At 36.5% G+C, this 21766-nt stretch overlaps 2 protein-coding genes across 5 annotated transcripts in view; one reads left to right on the top strand and one right to left on the bottom strand.

Annotated features, from left to right (window-relative positions):
- The window catches only part of CPQ (carboxypeptidase Q), a 509668-nt gene that overhangs the window by 313205 nt on the left and 174697 nt on the right, over positions 1 to 21766 (top strand). For both annotated transcript variants that reach the window (XM_073018231.1, XM_008001157.3), the window contains one exon: positions 13291 to 13402. In XM_073018231.1, coding sequence (XP_072874332.1) covers positions 13291 to 13402 — 112 coding nt within the window. The remainder of the gene's footprint in view (positions 1 to 13290; positions 13403 to 21766) is intronic.
- The window catches only part of TSPYL5 (TSPY like 5), a 321910-nt gene continuing 301351 nt past the window's right edge, over positions 1208 to 21766 (bottom strand). For 2 of the 3 annotated variants that reach the window (XM_038000254.2, XM_073018233.1), the window contains one exon: positions 1208 to 2907. The gene's annotated coding sequence lies outside the window, so the exon portion shown is untranslated. The remainder of the gene's footprint in view (positions 2908 to 21766) is intronic. The other variant, XM_073018234.1, reaches the window with a different exon arrangement.

Raw genomic sequence — 21766 nt, forward strand, 5'->3', positions numbered from 1 at the left:
TGAGCTGAGATCCGGCCACTGCACTCCAGCCTGGGCGACAGAGTGAGACTCCTTCTCAAAAACAAAACGAAACAAAACAAAACAAAAAAAAAAACTGATATTTGCCTTTTCTTCTCCATTCCCCATGCTTGTCAATCGTTACAGAGATTATGCTCAAACGTGATATCAAGAAATGATTTTAGTCCCCAGCTTAAGCTTCATTTCTATGTGAAATATGGCAGACTTTTGATGCTTTCTCTAAGGTCCTGCTCTGGATGTTCTCCTTGCGTTCAAGGCCCTTTTAGGGAGAGAGCCAGTCTATGGCCAGTCTTGGCAGCTCGGTAAATGCAATTGACAGTGGAATCATTCTTAAAGTTCGCTATCACCAGGTCAAAACTAGCCCCTGGGGCATTTTGGGAAGCTTCAGTTCAAACACCTGAATTCATTTTCACCCAGCGCTACCTGGTTACCTTGTAACTCCAGAGTTATTTAGAGAGATTTTGTATATGATTGCTTAAGCTACAGCTTCTTCCCCCTTTGCAACCTATTATTGAAATAAAAATGTAACTTAGGCCGGGCGCGGTGGCTCAAGCCTGTAATCCCAGCACTTTGGGAGGCCGAGACGGGCGGATCACGAGGTCAGGAGATCGAGACCATCCTGGCTAACATGGTGAAACCCCGTCTCTACTAAAAAATACAAAAAACCAGCCGGGCGAGGTGGCGGGTGCCTGTAGTCCCAGCTACTCGGGAGGCTGAGGCAGGAGAATGGCGTGAACCCGGGAGGCGGAGCTTGCAGTGAGCTGAGATCCGGCCACTGCACTCCAGCCTGGGTGATAGAGCGAGACTCCGTCTCAAAAAAAAAAAAAAAAAAAAAAATGTAACTTAGCTATTTCACAGGCATATGGATGTTTTTAAGTGGAATAAGTTCATGCTGTTTTAAATTAGGTTCACCAAACAACATTTCTAGAATATTTTCACCTTTCTAAATAAAGTGCTTTTGATTGATACTCCCTCTAATTCAAACTGGCAGTGCATAATACCCTAAATCAGGGCCTGCATAAGCAGTCTGTATAAAACATGCTTATGCTTTTCAGCTTCCCAAGTGAATCTTTCCTAGAGAGAATTGTTTTTTATTGAATGTTTGAGGTCATCTTACAATAATTATGACACAATCAGTAATGGCAACAATTTAAAGAGTTTACAATATGTGCCAGGAATATGATAGTGATAAACATGTCATCTCATTTATTTCTCACAACACACTTTTTAAGGGTAGGTTTGTATTATTATTCCCACTTTACAGATAGGGAAACAAAGGTTAGAGAGATTAAGTAACTTGCTCATGTCAAGGTGGTAGGGAGAAATTATTGAAAGCACTCGTTATGCCATGTGTGCAAGCAAAAACTGGCAGATTAATTTTTAGCATACTCAAATAAAAGGTCATGCATTAGAGAAAAGCAGTCAAAATAGGTACTGCCCCATCTTTAGTGAAGCAGACAGAGGGATATGACTGAAATAATGCTCGGCTCTGGGTCAAAAGCTCTGGCTTCTATTTTCAGGCCCTGCCACTTGGGCAAATATTCCTTCTCTGTGTAAAAGTACAATGTTGGCCACAATCTCCTAAAGTCATTCTAGCTTTGATAGGGTGTGATTGTAAGAGCCTGCAAAGGTATCTAGAGTCATTGTAGGTTTCCTCATGTATGTAGCTCTATGCAATTAAAAAGATTAAGTAAATCTTAGGAGCTATCAAGAAGGTTCTTACAGTTATATAACATACAAAAAATATATAACATACAAAAAATATATATAACATACAAAAAAACTTATAGGATACATCATAGTTTTGGTTGCTACATCTCCAAAATCTAGTGAAATTCAAGAAAGTTTCAGAAGGAACCACTAAAATGGCGTGATGAGACTATTATAAAGGGTATAGCAATCTTCAGCCTGCAAATAGAGAAAAAAGTCTTATTTAGAAATGTCTGCAAAATTATGATTGTTATGTATTTCATACTTGAGAAAGTAATTTTAGCTCAGATAAAATGAAGTACTGTTTTACACAGTGGATGATAATTTTTTGTGTGTGGAACTTTCCATCTGTAGAATCAAAAAGTAAAAAATAAACGTGAAAACAGTCAAATGTAGAAATAACAGTCCATCATAGACTATCAAAGGACACTGTAAAGTATGGAGTTCTCCCCTAAAAGTTGGTATTGCCAGGGATCATAGTTATGATGCCCTTCTACCGTATGTCCCAGGGTTTCAATGGAAGTTATCAATACAGCATAGTTCCAATTCAGGAAGGCAAATTTTAAGTTATAAAAGGTTCTGTTTAGGATGGCAGATTTCCTTAATCATTAATTTTCCTAGTAGTATAATATGTTAAATTTTTGTTTTGGTTCCAGTTGAAGAGCAGCATGATGATAGGAATTTTTACTAGAAAAAAAAAATACTAATATCATAGGAAAACATTAAGAGTTTCTTCTTTCTGAATAGTGGTCATGATGAGCTCACCCTTACTTTTAGAATCACAGAGGTTGACAGTGGGTTTGGAGATGATCTATCTCATGGCCCCCTCAGGGCAGGTGTCCATTCTTTACCTGGCAGGTGTTCCTTGCACCTCTGTTTGAACAATGCCAATATTTGGCAGCTTATCTTCTGGGGAGTACTATTCCCTTGTGAGACTGCTCAGGTTTATTCTTTACTGAGCTCAAATCTGTGTGCATATGCTGTCTTCTCAGTGGCCTGATTATACCTTCAGGGCAAGTCTACTCTTCTTGCAGATGAAGCATCTAGCCCCTTACAGTCTTCTCTTCTCCAGTGTAACATATTCTGCTGCTCTTCAAGCAGTGCACTTCTAGACACTGGAAAATCCTGACAGCTCTTTTCTGACCACCGTCTCTTTTCCAAACTCTTTCCTCAAGTGTCCTGGAAGGAAACAAAAGGGAGTGAAAAAGCATTTGATTTATTTAGAGTAAAAAGCGAGTATTACTTCACATAATCAACAGCTTTATTTTATTTTTATCAATGAACCTTAAAATCTTTAAAAACATTTTCCCATGACTGAGATACTGTTAGCTCAATATGCTTGTGGCCACCACCTGAGTTTCCTGATTGTTGCCAGACAGATTCCTATCAACTCACCCTCTCAAAGTGCAGTGTGCACTTCAGATTTATCCCCACTGAATTATCTTGTCAGTTTTAAGCTATTATTTCTGCTTTAGGATATTTTACAATCTTGATTATTTGGTCCAACATATGAATGATTCATCTTATGTTTTTATCATCTTAAAATTCATAAGAATATCTCCAAGGTATTGATGGAAATGTTAAACAAGACTATATCAAGGGCTGAGTTAAGCAATGCGAACATTCAAAATTTAATGAGAAATATAATTTAGTAAGAATGGTACTTTGATGCTTGTATTTCCTTTAATCTTGCTCTAATTTATAGCCTATTAAAATGTACTATTTATGCTAATAAACACAACTTAAATTTTAAAACACGTGTTTTTGTTTGTATTGTTGTTTTTCAAAAAATGCACAATTGAGAAAAAAAAAAGCCCACTTTTCTTTTTTTTTAAGGTTTTCCACAGGTTGTGATTATTCAACACATGGCTACAATCGACTGATGAGATTTAACTGATTTAATGTATGAGAATATAATCTAATGACAAGTCAAAATAATTAGGGGGACAGGGACAACCTCATGAGGGTTGACTTTCAGAATCTAAATCCACAACATGACAATAATGTCACAATGTCCATTGATGAAGAAAGCGAACAGTCTTTTTTTAATGATGTTCTTTTATTTCAGTTAATTGCATTTAGAGAGAGGACAATTAAACTATTCATTCTCCTTTGTGGTATCTATTAAGTTTTAAAAATTACCTTGTCTTTCTGTTATGTTCTTTTTAAAATAATTATTCCTTATGGACTCTCAGTCTAAGCTAATTTTTATTTGTTCTCTCCAACAGGTCTATCTTTATAACATTTGAGTTCCCCCTACTCCTTATCTTTGGAGTTCACTTTTATGGGGACAAAAGATGAGTTTTCTATGCTTTGAGAAGCATGATGATGCTTCATGTTAGCTTTGGAATTAGAAGAAATAATTTTTGAACCATTCTTTTTGAGTTGTGATACACAAACATTATAAGGTTAATCAGCATTTTAGCTTATTGGTGGCCCTTGATTCTTACAAAACTAAGATAATTACTTCTCTTTTTTCTGCAGATGTGATATTTGACTATGAATATTGAAGTTAAGCTTCAATCCATTATATTGTAAATGGAAAAGAAGAGTTTTTCATTTTAGGTATATATACATAATACATGTATTCTTTTCCTTGGTTCTCATTATGTTTATATTAGGTACAAAACTAGTTAACATGTCTATTCTGGCGTTTTTCCTCCAAGATATGTAAATTCTAATAAAAAATAAGACCAGATTGGTGGAATGGGGATAATAGTATTCTTTTAAACCAGGATGCAAGAAAATGAAATGTTTAATTTTTGCAACATCTCCTTTCTAAAACAGAATATACTGATGGAAATTTGGCTTGTTTCCTAGAGTCTGAACACAGGGGTTATTAACTGCAATGACTGGGCTAATACTATGAGGTGAGTATGATAAAAGGATTAAAAGCTAGCAGATACTGTGCTTGGATAGCAGGCTGGATGCCTGTGCAGGCATGGAGCCTTTCAAAGTAAAGTTGGCTCCTTGACACTCTGTCCTGAAGCTTGTGCTGATTTTTAACATCATTAAAAATCAGGTCATTGAGAAGTCTTCTTTTAGGGATGTCTGTAACATTCCTTGACTGCCTTATGTTTAAGCTAGAATTTAAGCATCCAAATAAAAGTTGTTCTCAGGTGTCATCATCATAGGAAGCCATCTAGCTACCCTAAAGTTCACTAAAAAGTCCTGGAACTTGAGATGATTGACTTCTGACTCCCCATTGTCAGTGTGGTCCAGAGATATGGCAGGCAGGAGCCAACTGCTTAAGGTAGAAATGCTTTGAGTAAGTTTCATTTGAACTGCACAGGCTATCATGGCTGGGTATTTTTCAAAGCTACGTAGGGTTCTGGAATTTTAGAAACCATTAGGGGCCAAGAAGAATCTGTCAGCTTATAGATCTAAATGTTCAAAATTTAAGTTAAAGCCTGTTTCTTTTGGTAGGAAGCACCTTGACTCCCATTTTTTATAATGAAAAATTGATGATATATCTATTAGCTTGTTTAAATTGAACCATAGAAGAGTCCGTAGGAGACCAGGTGCAGTGGCTCATGCTATTAATCTCAGCACTCTGGGAGGCTGAGGTGGGTAGATCACTTGAGGTTGGGAGTTTGAGACCAGGCCAACATGGCAAAAACCTGTCTCTACTAAAAGTACAAAAATTAGCCTGGTGTGGTGGCACGTGCCTGTAATCCCAGCTACTCAGGAGGATGAGGCATGAGAATCACTTGAACCTGGGAGGCAGAGGTTGCTGTGAGCCAAGATCACACCTCTGCACTCCAGCCTGGGTGACAGAGTGAAACTGTCAAAAAAAAAAAAAAAAAAAAAAAAAAAAAAAAATTCTGTAGGGTACCAAATGCTTTTTTTTTTTGGAGACAGGATCTGGCTCTGTGGTATATACTGGAATGCAGTGGTGTGTTCATGGCTCACTGTAGCCACAGTCTTCTGGACTCAAGCAATCATCCTACCTCAGTCCACTTTCCCCTCTCCAGTAGCTGGGACTATAGGCATGCACCACTACACCCAGCTAATTTTTTTTTTTCCATAGAGATGAGGTCTCACTACATTGCACAGGCTAGTCTTGAACCTGGCCTCAAACGATCCTCTCTCCTTGGCCTCCCAAAGTTCTCAGATTACATGTGTGAGCCACTATGCTCGGCCTTCTTCTTTTTTTAAATCCTACCCACTTGGCATGGCAAAGGCCTAGGACGTAATGGTAAGTGAATAGTTGTAAGGAATGAGAAGTTCTAACTGTGTGCTGTACCATGCTTGGATTTGATTATGGGAAAAATGATCAATATTAACATAGAAGTTACTTAAACTCTCTATGTCTCTTCCCTTACCTCAGGAAGTTCAAATACAGTGTTGTAATTCAGCTCTTCTACTCTTCCTGTCCTCTCAAATGAGACAACTTATACTGTGGTTGCTGAGGCTAAATAGAGGAGGAATTCAAATACATGATTCTTCTACTTAAGAGAAGATCATCTCCAGTTGCATCTAATCATGAAACCCAGTTGCCTCCATTTCATGAGAATGATTTCCTTCCATGGACATTCTCTGCTGTTCTCCTACTGTCAAGTCAATGTTTAGTCAATTCCAGCCATTTCTTGCAAATACACTGCAATCACATTTTATAAATCTACCAAGCGCTTGGTTTTCATGTGTCACAGATAAATTAGGTCTTTCTTATTTTATTCTGAGCTATCAGTCTAGTAACATGCTCACAGCATGCAACCAGGAATAGGCATGATCTCCTTTTTGTGAATCTAATCTGAGTGTCCTTTAGAAGTAAGAGGGGATAGTCTGGGAGTGGAAACAGCTCTTTTCAGGACCAGCTGGGTGATCCATGAGCATTTGAACAGATGGCCCATTTTTGTGTGAAAGGATTTTGTATCCTACAAACTAACACCCAATAGCGTCACTGGAAAAAAAAAAAAAAAGCTTGAAGATAAGAAATCAATTCAAGAGGAACTCACGTGTTTGCTGTGTTGCCTCTGAACACACCCTGTATGTCAAGAGCTTAGCTTTATTCTGTAGACCACCTAGTCTGAATCATTGGGGAGGAAAATATTTGTTCAAACATAGTCCCTTTTGTCTGTGCTGGGCAATAGCACAATACATTCAGCAACTGCCCTTTGAAAGTCAAGTCTTTGTCTCCAGTGGGGATTATGAAAACATGGATTTCTTGAGAAGTGCCTGCCCACCTGTGTTTAGATTTTAAATTGTGGGAAGATGCTTGACAGCCAGAAAAGAGATGCTCAGGGAAAAGTCTGTTGAGGTTATAGAGACTTTTTAAAAGACCATTTCCTCCTTCAAAATTATTAGAATAGAAGAGGAATTCTTGAAAACTGTCATGGAATATTGTATTGGATGGAACCTTGAAAGGTTTTATTTATCTCTTCTCTTTTAGCTTTCTGTCTAAGGCCTCAGAATGTAGTCTATTTTAGAAACTCTCTAAGGAAGGAAATTTTTCGTAACCTTTCCCCTGTTAGTCATTTTTTTTAACTTCAACAAAAGTCTGCATCAGAAGATTCTTGCTTGCTTATGTGACCCTAATGCTCACTGCTGCAGTCCAAGCCTGGCTTCCCTTGCGCTTTCTTCTGCTGTTCAAATTCTTCACAGTGAGACCTGTCTTAGCTGAAGCCCATTATTAGGTCACTCCTTGGCCTCTTCTCTAAGGCTAAATAATGAGTTATTATTTTTTCTCCTTTTTCGGTACGTCATACTTTTTCAAACATTTAATCATTTTTGTTGTTGAAAATTTGGGGACTTCCTGTGTCTGGAAATGCATTAAGCCTCAAACTTTGTAGCCCTAAGACTTTTCCTGCTACCTTTTAAAATACACCAAATAAAATTAAGACTAGGAGAAGAAAGCCGCTGCAATTTTTTTAAAACAATCACAGAAGCCCAAAAAAAAAAAAAAAAAAAAAAAAACCCCACCGAGTAGCTGTCTTTCTGGTTTTTGATTAAGAAGACATTTGTAAAATGAAACATACGTTATTGTCAGATAGGTCTGTTGTCTACTGACAATTGATCAACATGAATGTGGTCAGGTTTAGATGAATATCTGTACAACTCACGTAATTTTTAATAAAGAAAGTTAAAAGCTAAGCATGCCAAGAAAATAAGTATGACTCAAAAGTGGCCCTTTCTTAGTATATTAGAAGTATTACAGCTTCTAGTTACCAACGGCCTTTGAAGATGACTGGGCCATTATTGCAATACTTTTTAATATGCTTCTGGATTCAATTATTGCAGATTTTTACAATTATATTTGATCTCTAGTTAGTTTATAAGGGGGACACTATCTTTGTCAGGTTTTAATATCAAGATTGTGATAGTTTTGTACGTAAATATAGACATTTTCTATGCTTTCTGTTTGCTTTAGAACAGTTGAAATAGAATAAGATCAATCTGACATCTAATGTATGGTTGAACTCACTTCTAAAACTGTCTGAGCCCCTTGACTTTCAAAGGTAGGTCTTTGATAATTCTTGCTATAGTTTAACATATCACACATATGGAAGACTTTATTTATCTATGTTCAATCTAGAGAATAGTAATGGAAGGATTACACATGTTCTTACCACTGAGTTGCAGAAACAGAACACTATCAGTGTCTTTGAAGGTCACTGTGTTCCCATACCTGATCACCTCCTCCTGTCTGCCCTAACCCCCGTTAGACATAAACACAATCCTAACTTCGGTATACTATTTCTTTGCTTTTTTTCATAGTTATACTATCTTTATCTTTGTATGTATTACTGAAGATTATATTTAGTTTAGTTGAAATGTATATTATAGAATTGTACTCTTCTATTTCTTTTGTCTTTTTTTTTTTTTTTTTGCCTATTTTTGTTTTGAGATTCATTTATATTTAATAATGCATCACTAGGTCATTTTCTGTTCACTTTACTACTTTGTAATAGTCCATTGTATGACTATTCCACAATTTATTTATCTATTCTACTGATGATGGACATTTGTGTTTTTTCAGTTTGAGAACTTCTGAATGTGTCTATATGACCATTTTGGTCCATGTCTCCTGGTATGAGAAGTCCTCTAATGTTTACACCAAAAGTGGAATTGTTGGATTGTGGAATGTACATATGTTCAACTTTATAAGGATATGTCCAATTGTTTTCCCTTAATGATTTTAACAATTTCCTGCTCCTACCAGGAGTGGATAAGAATTCCTATTGCTCAGCCTCCTTGCCAAGATCTCATGTGTGTGATTTTAAATTTTTTGCCAGATAGTTGCAAAGTGGTATCTTATTAAGGATTTAATTTACATTTCCCTGATCAGTAATGAAATTGGTCATCTTTTCAAATGTTTGCTGTCCATTCATAATTTCTTTCTGTGAAATACCTCTTTATGTGTTTTGCTTATTTGCTTTTTGGGTCGCTTGTCTTTTTCTTATTGATTTATAAGAATTCTTTATCCATTTTGAATATAAATCATTTTGAGTTATATATATTGGAAACGTCTTCCAATTTCTAGCAACTCCTTTCATTCTGTGATTTCTCTTGATGAACATAAAGGCTTCATTTTATGATAGTTAAATTTATACATCTACTATTCATGCTTTGAATTTTTATTCTATTTTAAAAATCTACTCCACACTGTAGATATAAAGATATTTTTCTCTATTGCACTTAAAGCTATCATTATATTGTATTTATTTATTTTCCATCTTCCCACCAGAATCTAACTTCAATTAAGGCAGAATATTTGCTTGTTTTATTCATTTCGGTATCTCTAGCACATAGTGGGAACTCAGTGAAAATTGTTGAAGGAAACCATGACTGAATGCCAGAGAGCGTGAAATGTTCTTCAGTATCTTCCATTAGCTCATTTTCATAAGAATGCCAGTCCTCTGAGGCTGTTTCCTCTCCCTAGTACTGCCATATTTTTCGTATGTCTCATTTTCATCTCATAATCAGGTGGATCCATTTGGACTCGGTGTCTTCATATGCACCAGTAACAGAGGGGCTTGTCCTCAGGCTGCTCTCTGCACATCTTTGATTTCGTCTTTCTCCACTCTCAGACCTACAGCTGGCCTGTGGGTGGATGTATGCTGTTGCCATTCTGGTTCCTTCTGCTAGCAGGCTTTCATCCAGTGCATTTCTGTTCGACTGTGGTGTATTCTTCCCCTATTCCCAAGGCCCTCTTCCCAAGGTAGTCAGGGCTAATGCCTACCTCACAAATAACAAACCCTACCCTTCAAAGAACTAGAGTTCCCATTCTGCCTTTCTAGTTGTTTTGTTTCGGCTGCTATTGCTGTTTTCAGAGTAGTTTTTTACTCTTTACTGCATTTGGAAGAGATGGTGGTGTAAAGGAAGTTGGGGGAAAAGAATTGGTCAGTACCTTGAGTGCTCAGGACTCACAACACAACGGGCAGATGGGCAGGTGCCCACTTCTCTGTTGATTCTAGGCCATGTTTTTGCTCAAAGGAATCCGGATCTGGCAACAGAGGCAGTGAAGGGACTGTGATTTTCCTAACATTTATCAGGTGATATTTTTCATGAAACTGCAGTTTACAGCATTTCTGGATAGTCTGGTTTTGTTTTGTTTGTCTAAATCAGATCCAAGTTTATTACAACATGCCTGACCCTGACATAAGGGAGATTTTCAGTAGCCTTGCGCGTTGGTATATTTTTCTGGGTTATCTTTTGTGAGGCAACATTAAGGAATGCTAGCCACATTCCATTTTGAGTGAAACCTCCTGCACTGCTATTTTCTAAGTGTATGCAGAAGCTCTTATATTTGGAAAATTCAAGTTCATTCACATTGCTACTGAATTAGCAGTAGCTTTTTATTATTACCTAGTTTTAAATCAATAGATATTAAAATTACTACTATTATTTCATTGTTACCCCAGTTTTTTTTTTCTGATTAAAAAATATATACTGAAATAAGCTCTGATAATCCAAAGAATATGTAATCATTCTTCTATAGCACTATACCAAAGACCTTATCCTATGGAATATTGTTTAGTTTCCTATCATTCAAAAACCATCTTTCCAATTTTTTAACTACTAGTTTAAGTAACATTAAGTAGATTACAGAATGGAGAAAACATAAAGAAGTATGATTGTAAACAATCTCAGTTATTCTGAAAGAAATCTGAAGGATAAAATAATAGCTTCCTTAACTTAGTTGCTCCTATGCATTATCTGAGAAAAAGTTTATTAAAGCACATTTTGACACTTTTAATCCACTGGAACGTCATTGGGAAAATGTTCTGAGAGTCATGAGAATGTTGACTAATTGGGCTGTTTGTCCCACATGGGATTACACCACTTCTTTCTGAATCAGAAGTTCCTGCTATTGCAACATGAATTTTTCTTTATTCTTTATTTTTCCCCCTTAGAAACAATCCATTTGGGTTCATTACATAGCCATTTGTTAGTTTGGGGGATTGTGCTTGTTTGTAACTACAATGAAGTCATACTAGATTGGGTCTGTATGTAAGTCAATGGGAGATCCCGCAGCTGCTCAGTGAATCATTCAGTGCAAAGGGTCACCCTAATATTTTAACCCCAAAGTCCTGCTTTCCCAAAGTAATGGGCAATTTTTATTTTAATCATCAAGAAGATTGGTTCAACTTTGGTTTACTTAGTACATGTTGTGCATACACATCAATCTGTAAAACTTTTTAAAAATTCTATTGAAGTATAATATTCTCAGAGAAAGTGCACGAATCCTAAGTGTATATGGTGAACTTTCACCAACTGAGTACACCTGTGTAACTGCTACCCAGATCAGAAAACACAACATGACCAGCACCCCAAAAGGTTTCCCATACCCCATTTTTGTCACTAACCCTCCTCACCAAGGGTAATCACTCTCCTGTTTTGTGTGTTTTTATACTTTATATAAATGGAATTATACATCATGTGTTACTTTGTATCTGGCTTCTTTCATTCTTCATTATGTTTATGAGACTCATATAAATTTATCATGAGTTGTGTTTGTTCATTTTCCATTTCTACCTTATTGCTATGGGGTGTCCCGTTGATAAATACAACACAATGTATTCAGTATTCATTCTATTGTCAGCAGACATTTGATGAGTTTTCTTTTTCTTTTTTTTTTTAGGAGGGTTAGGCCTATTATGAATACTCTGTTATGAACATTCCAGTACATCTTTTTTGGTTAAAGTATATACACACACACACACAAGTCCTGTTGAATATATAATGAGGAGTAGAATTACTGGGTCATAGTTTTGTGTATGTTCAGATTTAATAGATAAGCCAGTTTTGCCAGAGTGGTTGAATGTACTTACACTAGCAACATACAAGAATTCCAGTTGCTCTACCTCCTCACAAATATTTAGCATATTTTGTCTTTTTCATTTTAGTCATTCTGGTCCATATGTATGGAATGTGGTTTAATTGATATTTCCCTGATGATAATGAAGCTGAGTATCTTTTTATATGATTATTAGCAATTTGCATATCTTTCTATGTGAACTGTTCATATGTATATATATGCTGAATATTTTCTGTTTTTCTGTGGGTTACCTTTTCACTCTCTTAATGCAGTCTTTTGATGACTAGAGATTCCTAATTTTAAAAAAACACTCTCACATATTAAAGATCTTAGTAAATATTTAGAAAATTGTTAACCAATGTGTGAGGATCTCAGTAGTGACATGTTTAACTCAAAACATAATTTATTATTTTTTCTTTTATGGTTTATACTTTTTGTGTCCAGTTTAAGATATCTTTGCCTACTCTAAATTGGCAAAGTTATTCTATGCCTTCCTCTAAAATCTCTTTAGATATGTAATTCATCTGACTCCATATTTGTATGTTTTATAATGATCAAGATACGTTGTTTTTCAAACCAATATTCTATATACCCCAGCATCACTATACTTGGTTTTTAACTTGTTTGACATGTGTCCACAAAATTTAGTTTCAGTGAATTTTTTTTATATTATCTTAGAATTACTAATACTTCCTGACAAAAATTTCAAACCTGTGATGATTTAAAATGTGTAATATAATTTCTAGATTTATTTAATACTAATGTCAGTTGAAATTTCCCTTAAAAGTTCTCCTGTTCAATTGGATCTAGTTTTGAAATCCAGCTATTTATTTATTTAACATCAATCTATAATGCATAAAACAATTTTTAAAAAATATTGTTCTCATTTTCTCATTTAAATCAATTCAGTACATGTTTATTATGTTTCTTCTAGAATTTAGGACAGTTAAGAATGTGGTTGAAGTTTCGAGCTTCATTTTTGTGTCATTTAGGTTTTAAGCCATATAATAAATTTATCAAATATCTGTCAGTAATAAGCCAATTTCTTTAGTAGTCAAAATTATATTAATAAATAAAGGTACAAAGTGAGGATTTTTATTACTATTAGGATAGCCTTAGACCCCTTATATAATTCCTCCTTACCAAGTTTTCCACTAATAATGACACATATCTTTAAAGACATAAAAATAGAAAAGAAAATATAAAAGTTCCATTTTTATATTTTGAATACCTATAAATGTTTGCTCTTTGATGTCATTTTTGCTTAGTTTTATTTTTTGTCTTTTTATTATTTGTTCTAGGTTGTACTGGTCAGTGGACATCTGGACAGCTGGGATGTTGGGCAGGGTGCCATGGATGATGGCGGTGGAGCCTTTATATCATGGGAAGCACTCTCACTTATTAAAGATCTTGGTAAATATTTAGAAAATTGTTAACTAACGTGTGAGAATCTCAGTAGTGACATATTTAACTCAAAACACAAAATACTTAACAGATTAGTTACCATGGTATGTTCAAAGATCCTCTTGAGGTCAGTTGATTCCCAGAAAAGAAACAACTTATCCTCTTAAAGAAATTTTTATTCATGTGTACTCCAGACATCTAAAGTGTCAAATGTTGTTATCAGCCACTGGGGAAAATGAACAAGCAAATAAAACTGAAGCAAACATAACCACACCAGCTAAAAATATGCAAGGAAAATATGATGAAATGCAAATAAAAATCAGCAGCACCTCCTACTTCCTTGCCCTTATTCATCTTAACACATTATCAGACTATTAGGACAATGGATAAAGGCCAGGCATTTTTCCATCATAGAAATAAAAGAGTAACCTAGGATAGAAAGAATGATTTCCATTGCCACAATAAGGAATCCAGGCAGATAATTCTTTGTTGCAAGGTCTGTCCCATGCATGACAGGATGTTTTGCAGCATCCCTGACCTCTTCCCACTAGAAGCCAGTAGCACCCTCCCCTAACCTCAAGTTATGATAACCAAAAATGACTCCAGACATTGCCAGATGTCCCCTGGGGGGCCAGGGGAAGCAGTTGCCCCAGTTTGAGAACCACTAATATAAACTAATAAAATTATCTAGGTAACCTGAATACAGGGTCATTTTGTTAAAGAAAACAAACTAATTGGAAATCTTACACTGTATATACACTATGACAGAAAAGATTTTGACCACCTACTTTGTTTTTTATAAAGCATTTTGTAAAACCTGGGCATGTAGGTTTAAAGCATCTCCTTTGTTCTTAAGGCTCCTAAAATGGAGTGGGTAACCTTCACACATACATATACACATAGTTATCAATATAGATGTAATTTCAATATCTAATTTTAGAAGTGGGGAAGGTTTGAGAGAGAAGTTATCCAGAAAATAAACCTGAAAATCACACATTCCTTCACAGAAGCTCTGGGAGATGCTGTGTTAATTCTCTCCTCCTCTTCTCTTAAAAATATTCCCTTGGCTATCTCTTCTTTCTGTTTCTCATATCAGTCCAGAATGAAGTGAGTTCTAGAGGAAAGCAGGAGAAAGTCAAACATTTTTCCTCTTCAAAAAGCACCGATAATGATTTTGGACATTAATTTTATTTCAGTATGTTCGACCAGCTTGATTGGAAGCACAGTGGTGGAGTAAAAAGAAAAACTTTCTTTAGACCCATTTGAATTGGACTTTAGGTCACTTTGTGCTACAAACTACATTTTCGGCCTTAAGCAAGTCATTTGAATGCTCTGGATTCATTTTCCTCATTTCTATTCAACTGTAAGCTTCAGAGTATTTCATTTGCACTAGATTGGAATAAAAATTGTATCTTCTTTAAGCTTTGAATCTTACTTCTTTGGTATTCAGCATGGGACCCTAAATCACTGTTAATTGAATTGAATTCAATTGCATGGACAAGTGTCAAATACCATGCAAAAGTGAATTGAGCATATTTTACCGGTTCTCAAAGTACATTGACTTCAGTTGCTTTTGATAGCTAGTGACCAGTCTCTTTAATTCAGGACTTAAATCTCCAAAATATTTCTGAAAATCTATATAAAGATGTGAATAGACCTCTAAAATAAAGAGTAATATTTCTTTTGAGTAGGCGTTATGAGGCACCATAGTATATTGTTAAAAACATAGGATTCTGGAGCCAGACTGCCAGGGTTTAAATCTCAGCTCTACAATTTCTTAGGTGTGTGGCCTTAGGCAAGTTACTTTACCTCTCTGTGCCTCAATTTTCTCATCTGTGTAATGGGATAATAATAGTTTCTATCTCATACAGTTGCTTTGAAAATTAAATAAGCTATTCACAGAATATACTTAGAACATGGGCTGGGCCAACCCAAGTTATCAATAAATGTTAACTTTTATAACTTAATAAGCATGATTCTGACAGTACCTTTTTTTAATGTAAGAGAAGATTATAATTTAGTTTACCTCCCTCCCCATTAGTGATTACTTTGCCTCCTAACTTTGTATATTTGCTATATTAATGTAACTTTAGGGCCAGTTCCTATGTATCCCTAAAATATCCTTTCCCTTTTCTACTTAAGTCACCATCCCTTGTACAATAGAAACCTAGTGACCTCTCCACTTTTTTTCATTTCATACTAAATTTTTAGAAGTCTTAAATTTCTCCTGGTCACTTCTATATCCTGCTTATGTTTAATGCCCAGTATCTACCTCTGCACCTCACTTTCTGTGATTGCACCCATTGAGTCTTACTCTTTAATTTTGAAATTGTGGATTTCTATTTGTAGGTTGCCTACGTATTTTAATATGAAGAGCTAGGTTCAGCATGTGATGTATGAATTCTGGATGAAAATTGCTGATATACTTGAACTAGAAATATAGCTTTGGGCTTGAGGCCAAGAAATAAGTTCATAATTATATTACTTAATTACACGGAATCCAATCTGTTTAATTGGTAAAATGTGAAAGCTCTGTGGCAATCTCTTTTTCCAAGAAAAATGAGACTCCTTTTGGATGTTATTCCTTGGATGATGTGTCATGCAGCATGTCAGAGTCCCTCAGTGGAGCTTGTTAATTTGAAGAGTTGGTCCAGTGGGGATCTCTGATATTTGGAAATATTTTTCTAAGATTCATCCTTCTGGTATCTTCTTCTTTGTCTTCCCCTCTCATCACTCTTATAGATTCACTTTTTCACTCAAGCCTTCAGCTTAAATTATATTCAATTAATCTAACAGAAGAGTTATTTGTGCTTTGTAAATATAATCAGTCATTCCCGAGTAACCGTCTACAGAAGGCTATTTGCTGTGAAGTGTTGTTGAGTACTTTTCTGTGTTTGTGGTTTACTGGACTTGAAACTGTTTATTTGAAATGTTATTTCCTGGAATGTTCTGGTGTCAGTGCCCAAAGCCTATGGCCAATGATGCTCCAAAATGCGCATTTGGCACTTAGAAAATAAACTACCATCCATCCCAAATTCTTCCAACTGTATCGTTTGCTGTGAAGTTAGAATTTTGAGTTTTCAGGTCTAAAGAAATGAAAGATATGAGAATTAACAGTATTACCTGGTTGGTGGAATGTGGGACATATAAGAAACATTTTTCCAGAAAAACTGTAAATGTTGAGCCTCCTGACCATGATTACTATAGAGCTTGAAAGTCTATGTTTTAGAAAAATATTTTATTGGTATGTTTCTTCATTCATTCACTCAACAAATACTTGTGCATTGACTGCTCGTTCATGTATCAGATGCTTTGCACCCAAGAGGAAAGAGAAATGGCCTTTAAGTCCTTGAAGCAGGAGAGACATTTAATTCAAAAATTGCAGTGAAATTGTGGTAAGTTCTCTGAATGTAGGATGTACGAATTACTTTGGACACCTGGTAAAGAGACGGACCAACATGGCTTGACTGGGTCAGAGCAACTTCACTAAGATGTTATTTGAACCTTCTTTTATAAAGATAAATAGAAATTCCTGAGGCAAATGGTGCAGAATGAAGTATCCCCAGCAGAGTACAGAGCTTCTAGTTCTGCCCATCATTAAAAATGAGAAGAAAATTGTTGACAGTAGCAGTCTTGGGATTATGAGGGGAGGCAGGGGTTGTGGAATTACAGGAGAGGTTCACTTTTTACCTGATATATTTATATAATGTTAGATTTTTGTGTAATAAGTGTGTGTTACTTCAATAATCAAGCAAAAGCCATCAAATACTCCCCTACCCCCAGTGCCAAAAAAGAAATGAAAAAGAAAAGAGTTTTGGTATTGTCATTATCATAAACACCCTGTTAACAGAAACAACAGGGCAGAGGTAAGGAGTTGGAAGAGTTGTCCAGGAGTCACCAAGCCTCTCTGGCCCAGAATACAACCATGAAGACAGCGAAAGGCTTGCCAGGGCTTTGATTCAAGTTCCACTGTAGCTAGAACTTTATGCAGCCATTTCCAATGCAGTGGGTTCTCTCTTAGAAGTGGCGACCCATCTGGGAAGAAGGCTTTCTTCCCTAAGGCTCTGGTCAAGTCTTTCTTGGAAAAGCCCCAGGAAATGCAATTCAGAGTAGCAGAGAAGAAAATGAACAGCCTCCAGTGAAATGGAAGCCTAAAGGGTAGAACTAGAGATGGCTGGAGTCCTGAAACGAATCTGGGACTAGCCCAGACCTACAAAAGATATCTCCTTTGGAAAGGACCTCCCCACTGGGTTTAGCCATACCGCTGGGTATAATGAAAGTGTTGAGATCTAGCATTGACTGAAGATTACTATTGTAAGCATTGTGCTAAGCATTCCACTAAATACATATTCTCCTTTATTCCTGAAAATAAACCCAAGCAGTAGGTAAATTGTGTTATATTCATTTTACAGAAGAGGAAACCAAAGCAGAGAAAAGCTAAGTACCTTGCCCAAGGTCAGCAGCTGTTATGTGAAAAATTTAAATCCAGGCAGCCTGATGCCATGCCCAATACTCTTAAGTACTTTATAATATTGTTTTAATGGAACAACTTTCTGTTTCTAGGAATACTTATCCTCAGGATAACAAGAGATATAAAGAAAGAGGGGGGAAAGTGTCCTGTGGTCAAATAAGTTTGGGAAATACCTCTTAGTAATTTCTTTATTAGTAAATAACATTTGTTGGGAGAGTATTCCGTGGGTATAGTGTACTCTGGAACACAATGCCCTGTGGTATTTTTTGAGGTGGCAGAACTGAGTAAGAATACAAGAATCCTTACACGGATGTGCTTCTGGAAGTGAGTACAAATAGCCTTGGATTTGTTTTCATTCTAGATTTTCTAGGCTACATTGGGAGCTTGAGATTACCAGAATATTGACAAACTAGAACCATATGATGATTCCTTAATTGGCATGATAGAGCCTATTCTTGTGTTTCTCCCTGAAGAACACTTGTATCCACCCAAGTGCAAACTCTAGCCGACAACTAACTTTTTATCTGAGTCTATTTTATTCAAAATGAACGTAGTATTATTGGAAATATTTGAAATATGCTAAGGACTCTTTCTATCAGGTTTTTCTATGGCCCCAGATGAACCTGAATCTGGTAAGTTTTTTTTTATTTTCTAAAAGGAATTTTTATTTTAAAACATGCCATGAACTCTCTGTATTGCCATGTTGGATAGTCTTTCTGCACAATTATTTGGGAACAAAGGAAGGGAGACTAATGGCCCCTGGAAAGATATCCTGTTAAAATCACTGGTCCTCAATATGTTTGGCAAAAAATACATCTGCTTGTGAAACTGTCCAGGAAATTAACTTGTTCTAAATCTTAAATACTTTCCCCAACATTAAATTTTATTTTTATTAATTTAAATGTTAATGTGTAGATACTGCTTGCTTCTTTGGTTCTGAATTTTGGTCTTGATGTTTTATAATTGTACTTATTGAGGAAAATACCTAAAACAGTAGAAGAATTAGAAACTTGAAGAAATTGTGAAGAAGGATTAAAATGGCAGATAGGAGGCAGGACTAGCTTGCAGCTCCCATTCTAACAGACAGAGCAGTGTGTGGAGACTCACATAGTGAACTTTTGCTCCAAGAACTACCTCAGGAACATACCAGGAAAGCCAGGAGAATCCTCACACCCTTTGAAGGAATTGGATCACTGCTGCAGGCTCCCTGAGATGCCAAAAAAACTGAGTCTGTTTGCTTTCTCAAAGGAGAGGTTCATGGTCTGGGGTAAGTTCTCAGCCCTAGTCACCTGCTGCCTGGAAATAGATTTGGTGCTGTTATGGGGGCACTATGGGAGTGAGACTGGCCTTCAGGATTGCAGGCTGCATGGGAGCAGGGTAAGGCCTGTGACTGCCAGCTTTCCTCCACCTCCCTGGCAACTTGTATGACTCAGCAGAGATGGCCATAATCCCCCTGGGAATATAACTCCATTGGACTGGGATCCACACCCTCACAGCCCACAGCAGCTGCAGCAAACCCTACCCAAGCAGAGGCTGAACTCAGACATGCCTACCTCTGCCCCCACCTGGTAGTCTTTCTCTACCTGCCCTGGTAGCCAAAGACAAAGGTCATAATCTTTTGGGAGCTCTATGGCCCTGCCCATCACCTGAGAAACCAAGTGTCCCTAGGGCAACTAGGAACACAGCTGATGTGCTCTTGTCAGTGCCACCTCCTGGCTGGAGGCCAACCAACACTCTAAACAAAAACCCAACCAAGGATCCTCACAGAGACCACTTCACTCCCCTGCTAATTCTATCAGAGCAGGTACTTGGCATCCATGGCTGCAAGACCTGAAGACAGATCACATCACAGGACTCTTTGCAGACACTCCCCAGTATCAGCATGAAGCCCAGCAGCTCCTCTGGGTGGCTAGACCCAGAAGAGCAAAAGCAATCACTACATTTCAGCTCTCAGGAAGCCCCATTCCTAGGGGAAGAGGGAGAACATCACATCAAGGGAGCACCCTGTGGGACAAAAGAATCTGATTAGCAGTCCTGAATCCCAGACCTTCCCTCTGACATAGTCTACCCAAATGAGAAGGAACCAGAAAAACATCTGGGTAATATAAGAAAACAAGATTCTTTTACACCCCCAAAAGATGATACCAGTTCACCAGCAATGGATCCAAACCAAGATGAAATCTCCAAATTGCTAGAAATAGAATTCAGAAGGTTGATTATTAAGTTAATCAAGGAGGCATCAGAGAAAGGTGAAGTCCAACTAAAAGAAATCAAAAATATGATATGGGATATGAAACAAAAAATCTTCAGTGAAATAAACAGCATAAATATAAAACAATCACAACTTCTGGAAGGCAAGAAATGCAAACTGCACTGGGAAGTCTCAGCAATGGAATGGAACAAGCAGAAGAAAGAACTTCAGAGTTCTAAGACAAAGATTTCAAATTAACCCAATCTGTCAAAGACAAAGAAAGAAGAATGAAAAAATTGAACAAAGCCTCCAAGAAATTTGGTACTATGTTAAACATCCAAACCTAAAAACAATTGGTGTTCTCAAGGAAGAAGAGAAATCTAAATGTCTAAAAAACATATTTGATAGAATAATCAAGGAAAATTTCCCTGGCCTTCCTAGAGATCTAGACATCCAAATACAAGAAACTCAAAGAACTCCTGGGAAATTCGTTGCCAAAAGATCATCACCTAGGCACATAGTCATCAGGTTAACCAAAGTCAAGATAAAGGAAAGAATCTTAAGAGCTGTGGGGCAAAAGCATCAGGTAACCTATAAAGGAAAAACCCATGAGATTAACAGCAGATTTCTCAGCAGAAACCCTACAAGCTAGGTGGGATTGGGATCCTATTTTTAGCCTCTTTAAACAAAACAATTATCAGCCAAGAATTTTGTATCCAGCAAAACTAAGCTTCATAAATGAAGGAAAGATACAGTCTTTTCCAGACAGACAAATGCTAAGAGAATTCACCACTACTGAGTCAGTACTACAAAAACTGCTAAAAGGAGCTCTAAGTCTTGAAAAAAATCCTTGAACTATACCAAAATAGAATATCCTTAAAGCATAAATCTCACAGAACCCACATAACAATAACACAATGAAAAAAAAAGGTAATCAGGCAACAAATAGCATGATGAATAAAATAGTACCTCACATGTCAATACTTGTAAATGGCCTAAATGCCATTAATTGTAAATGGCGTAAATGCTCCACTTAAAAGATACAGAATGACAGAATGGATAAGAATGCAACCAAGTTTCTGCTGTCTTCAGGAGACTACCCTCACACATAAGGACTCACATAAACTTAAGATAAAGGGGTAGAAAAAGATACTCCATACAAATGGATACCAAAAGTGAGCAGGCGTAGCTATTCTTATATCAGAAAAAAACAAACTTTAAAGCAATAGCAGTTTTAAAAGACAAAGAGGGACATTATATAATAATAAAAGGACTAGTCCAACAGGAAAATATCACAATTCTAAATATATATGCACCTAACACTGGAGATCCCAAATTTATAAAACAATTACTATTAGACCTAAATAGTGAGATAGACAGCAACACAATGATATGGGGGACTTTAATACACCACTGATAGCACTAAACAGATCATCAAGATAGAAAATCAACAAAGAAAAACTGGACCTAAATGATACCCTACAAGTGAACTTAACAGATATTTACATGACATTCTGCCCAACAACTGCAGAATATACATTCTATTCATCAGCACATGGAACATTCTCCGAGACAGACCATATGATAGGCCACAAAACAAGTCTCAGTAAATTTAAGAAAATTAAAATTATATCAAGTATTCTCTCAGACCACAGTGGAATAAAATTGATAATCAACTCCAACAGGAACCCTTAAACCCATGCAAATACAT

This window comes from Chlorocebus sabaeus, chromosome 8, assembly GCF_047675955.1.
Source record: "Chlorocebus sabaeus isolate Y175 chromosome 8, mChlSab1.0.hap1, whole genome shotgun sequence".
NCBI lineage: Eukaryota > Metazoa > Chordata > Mammalia > Primates > Cercopithecidae > Chlorocebus > Chlorocebus sabaeus.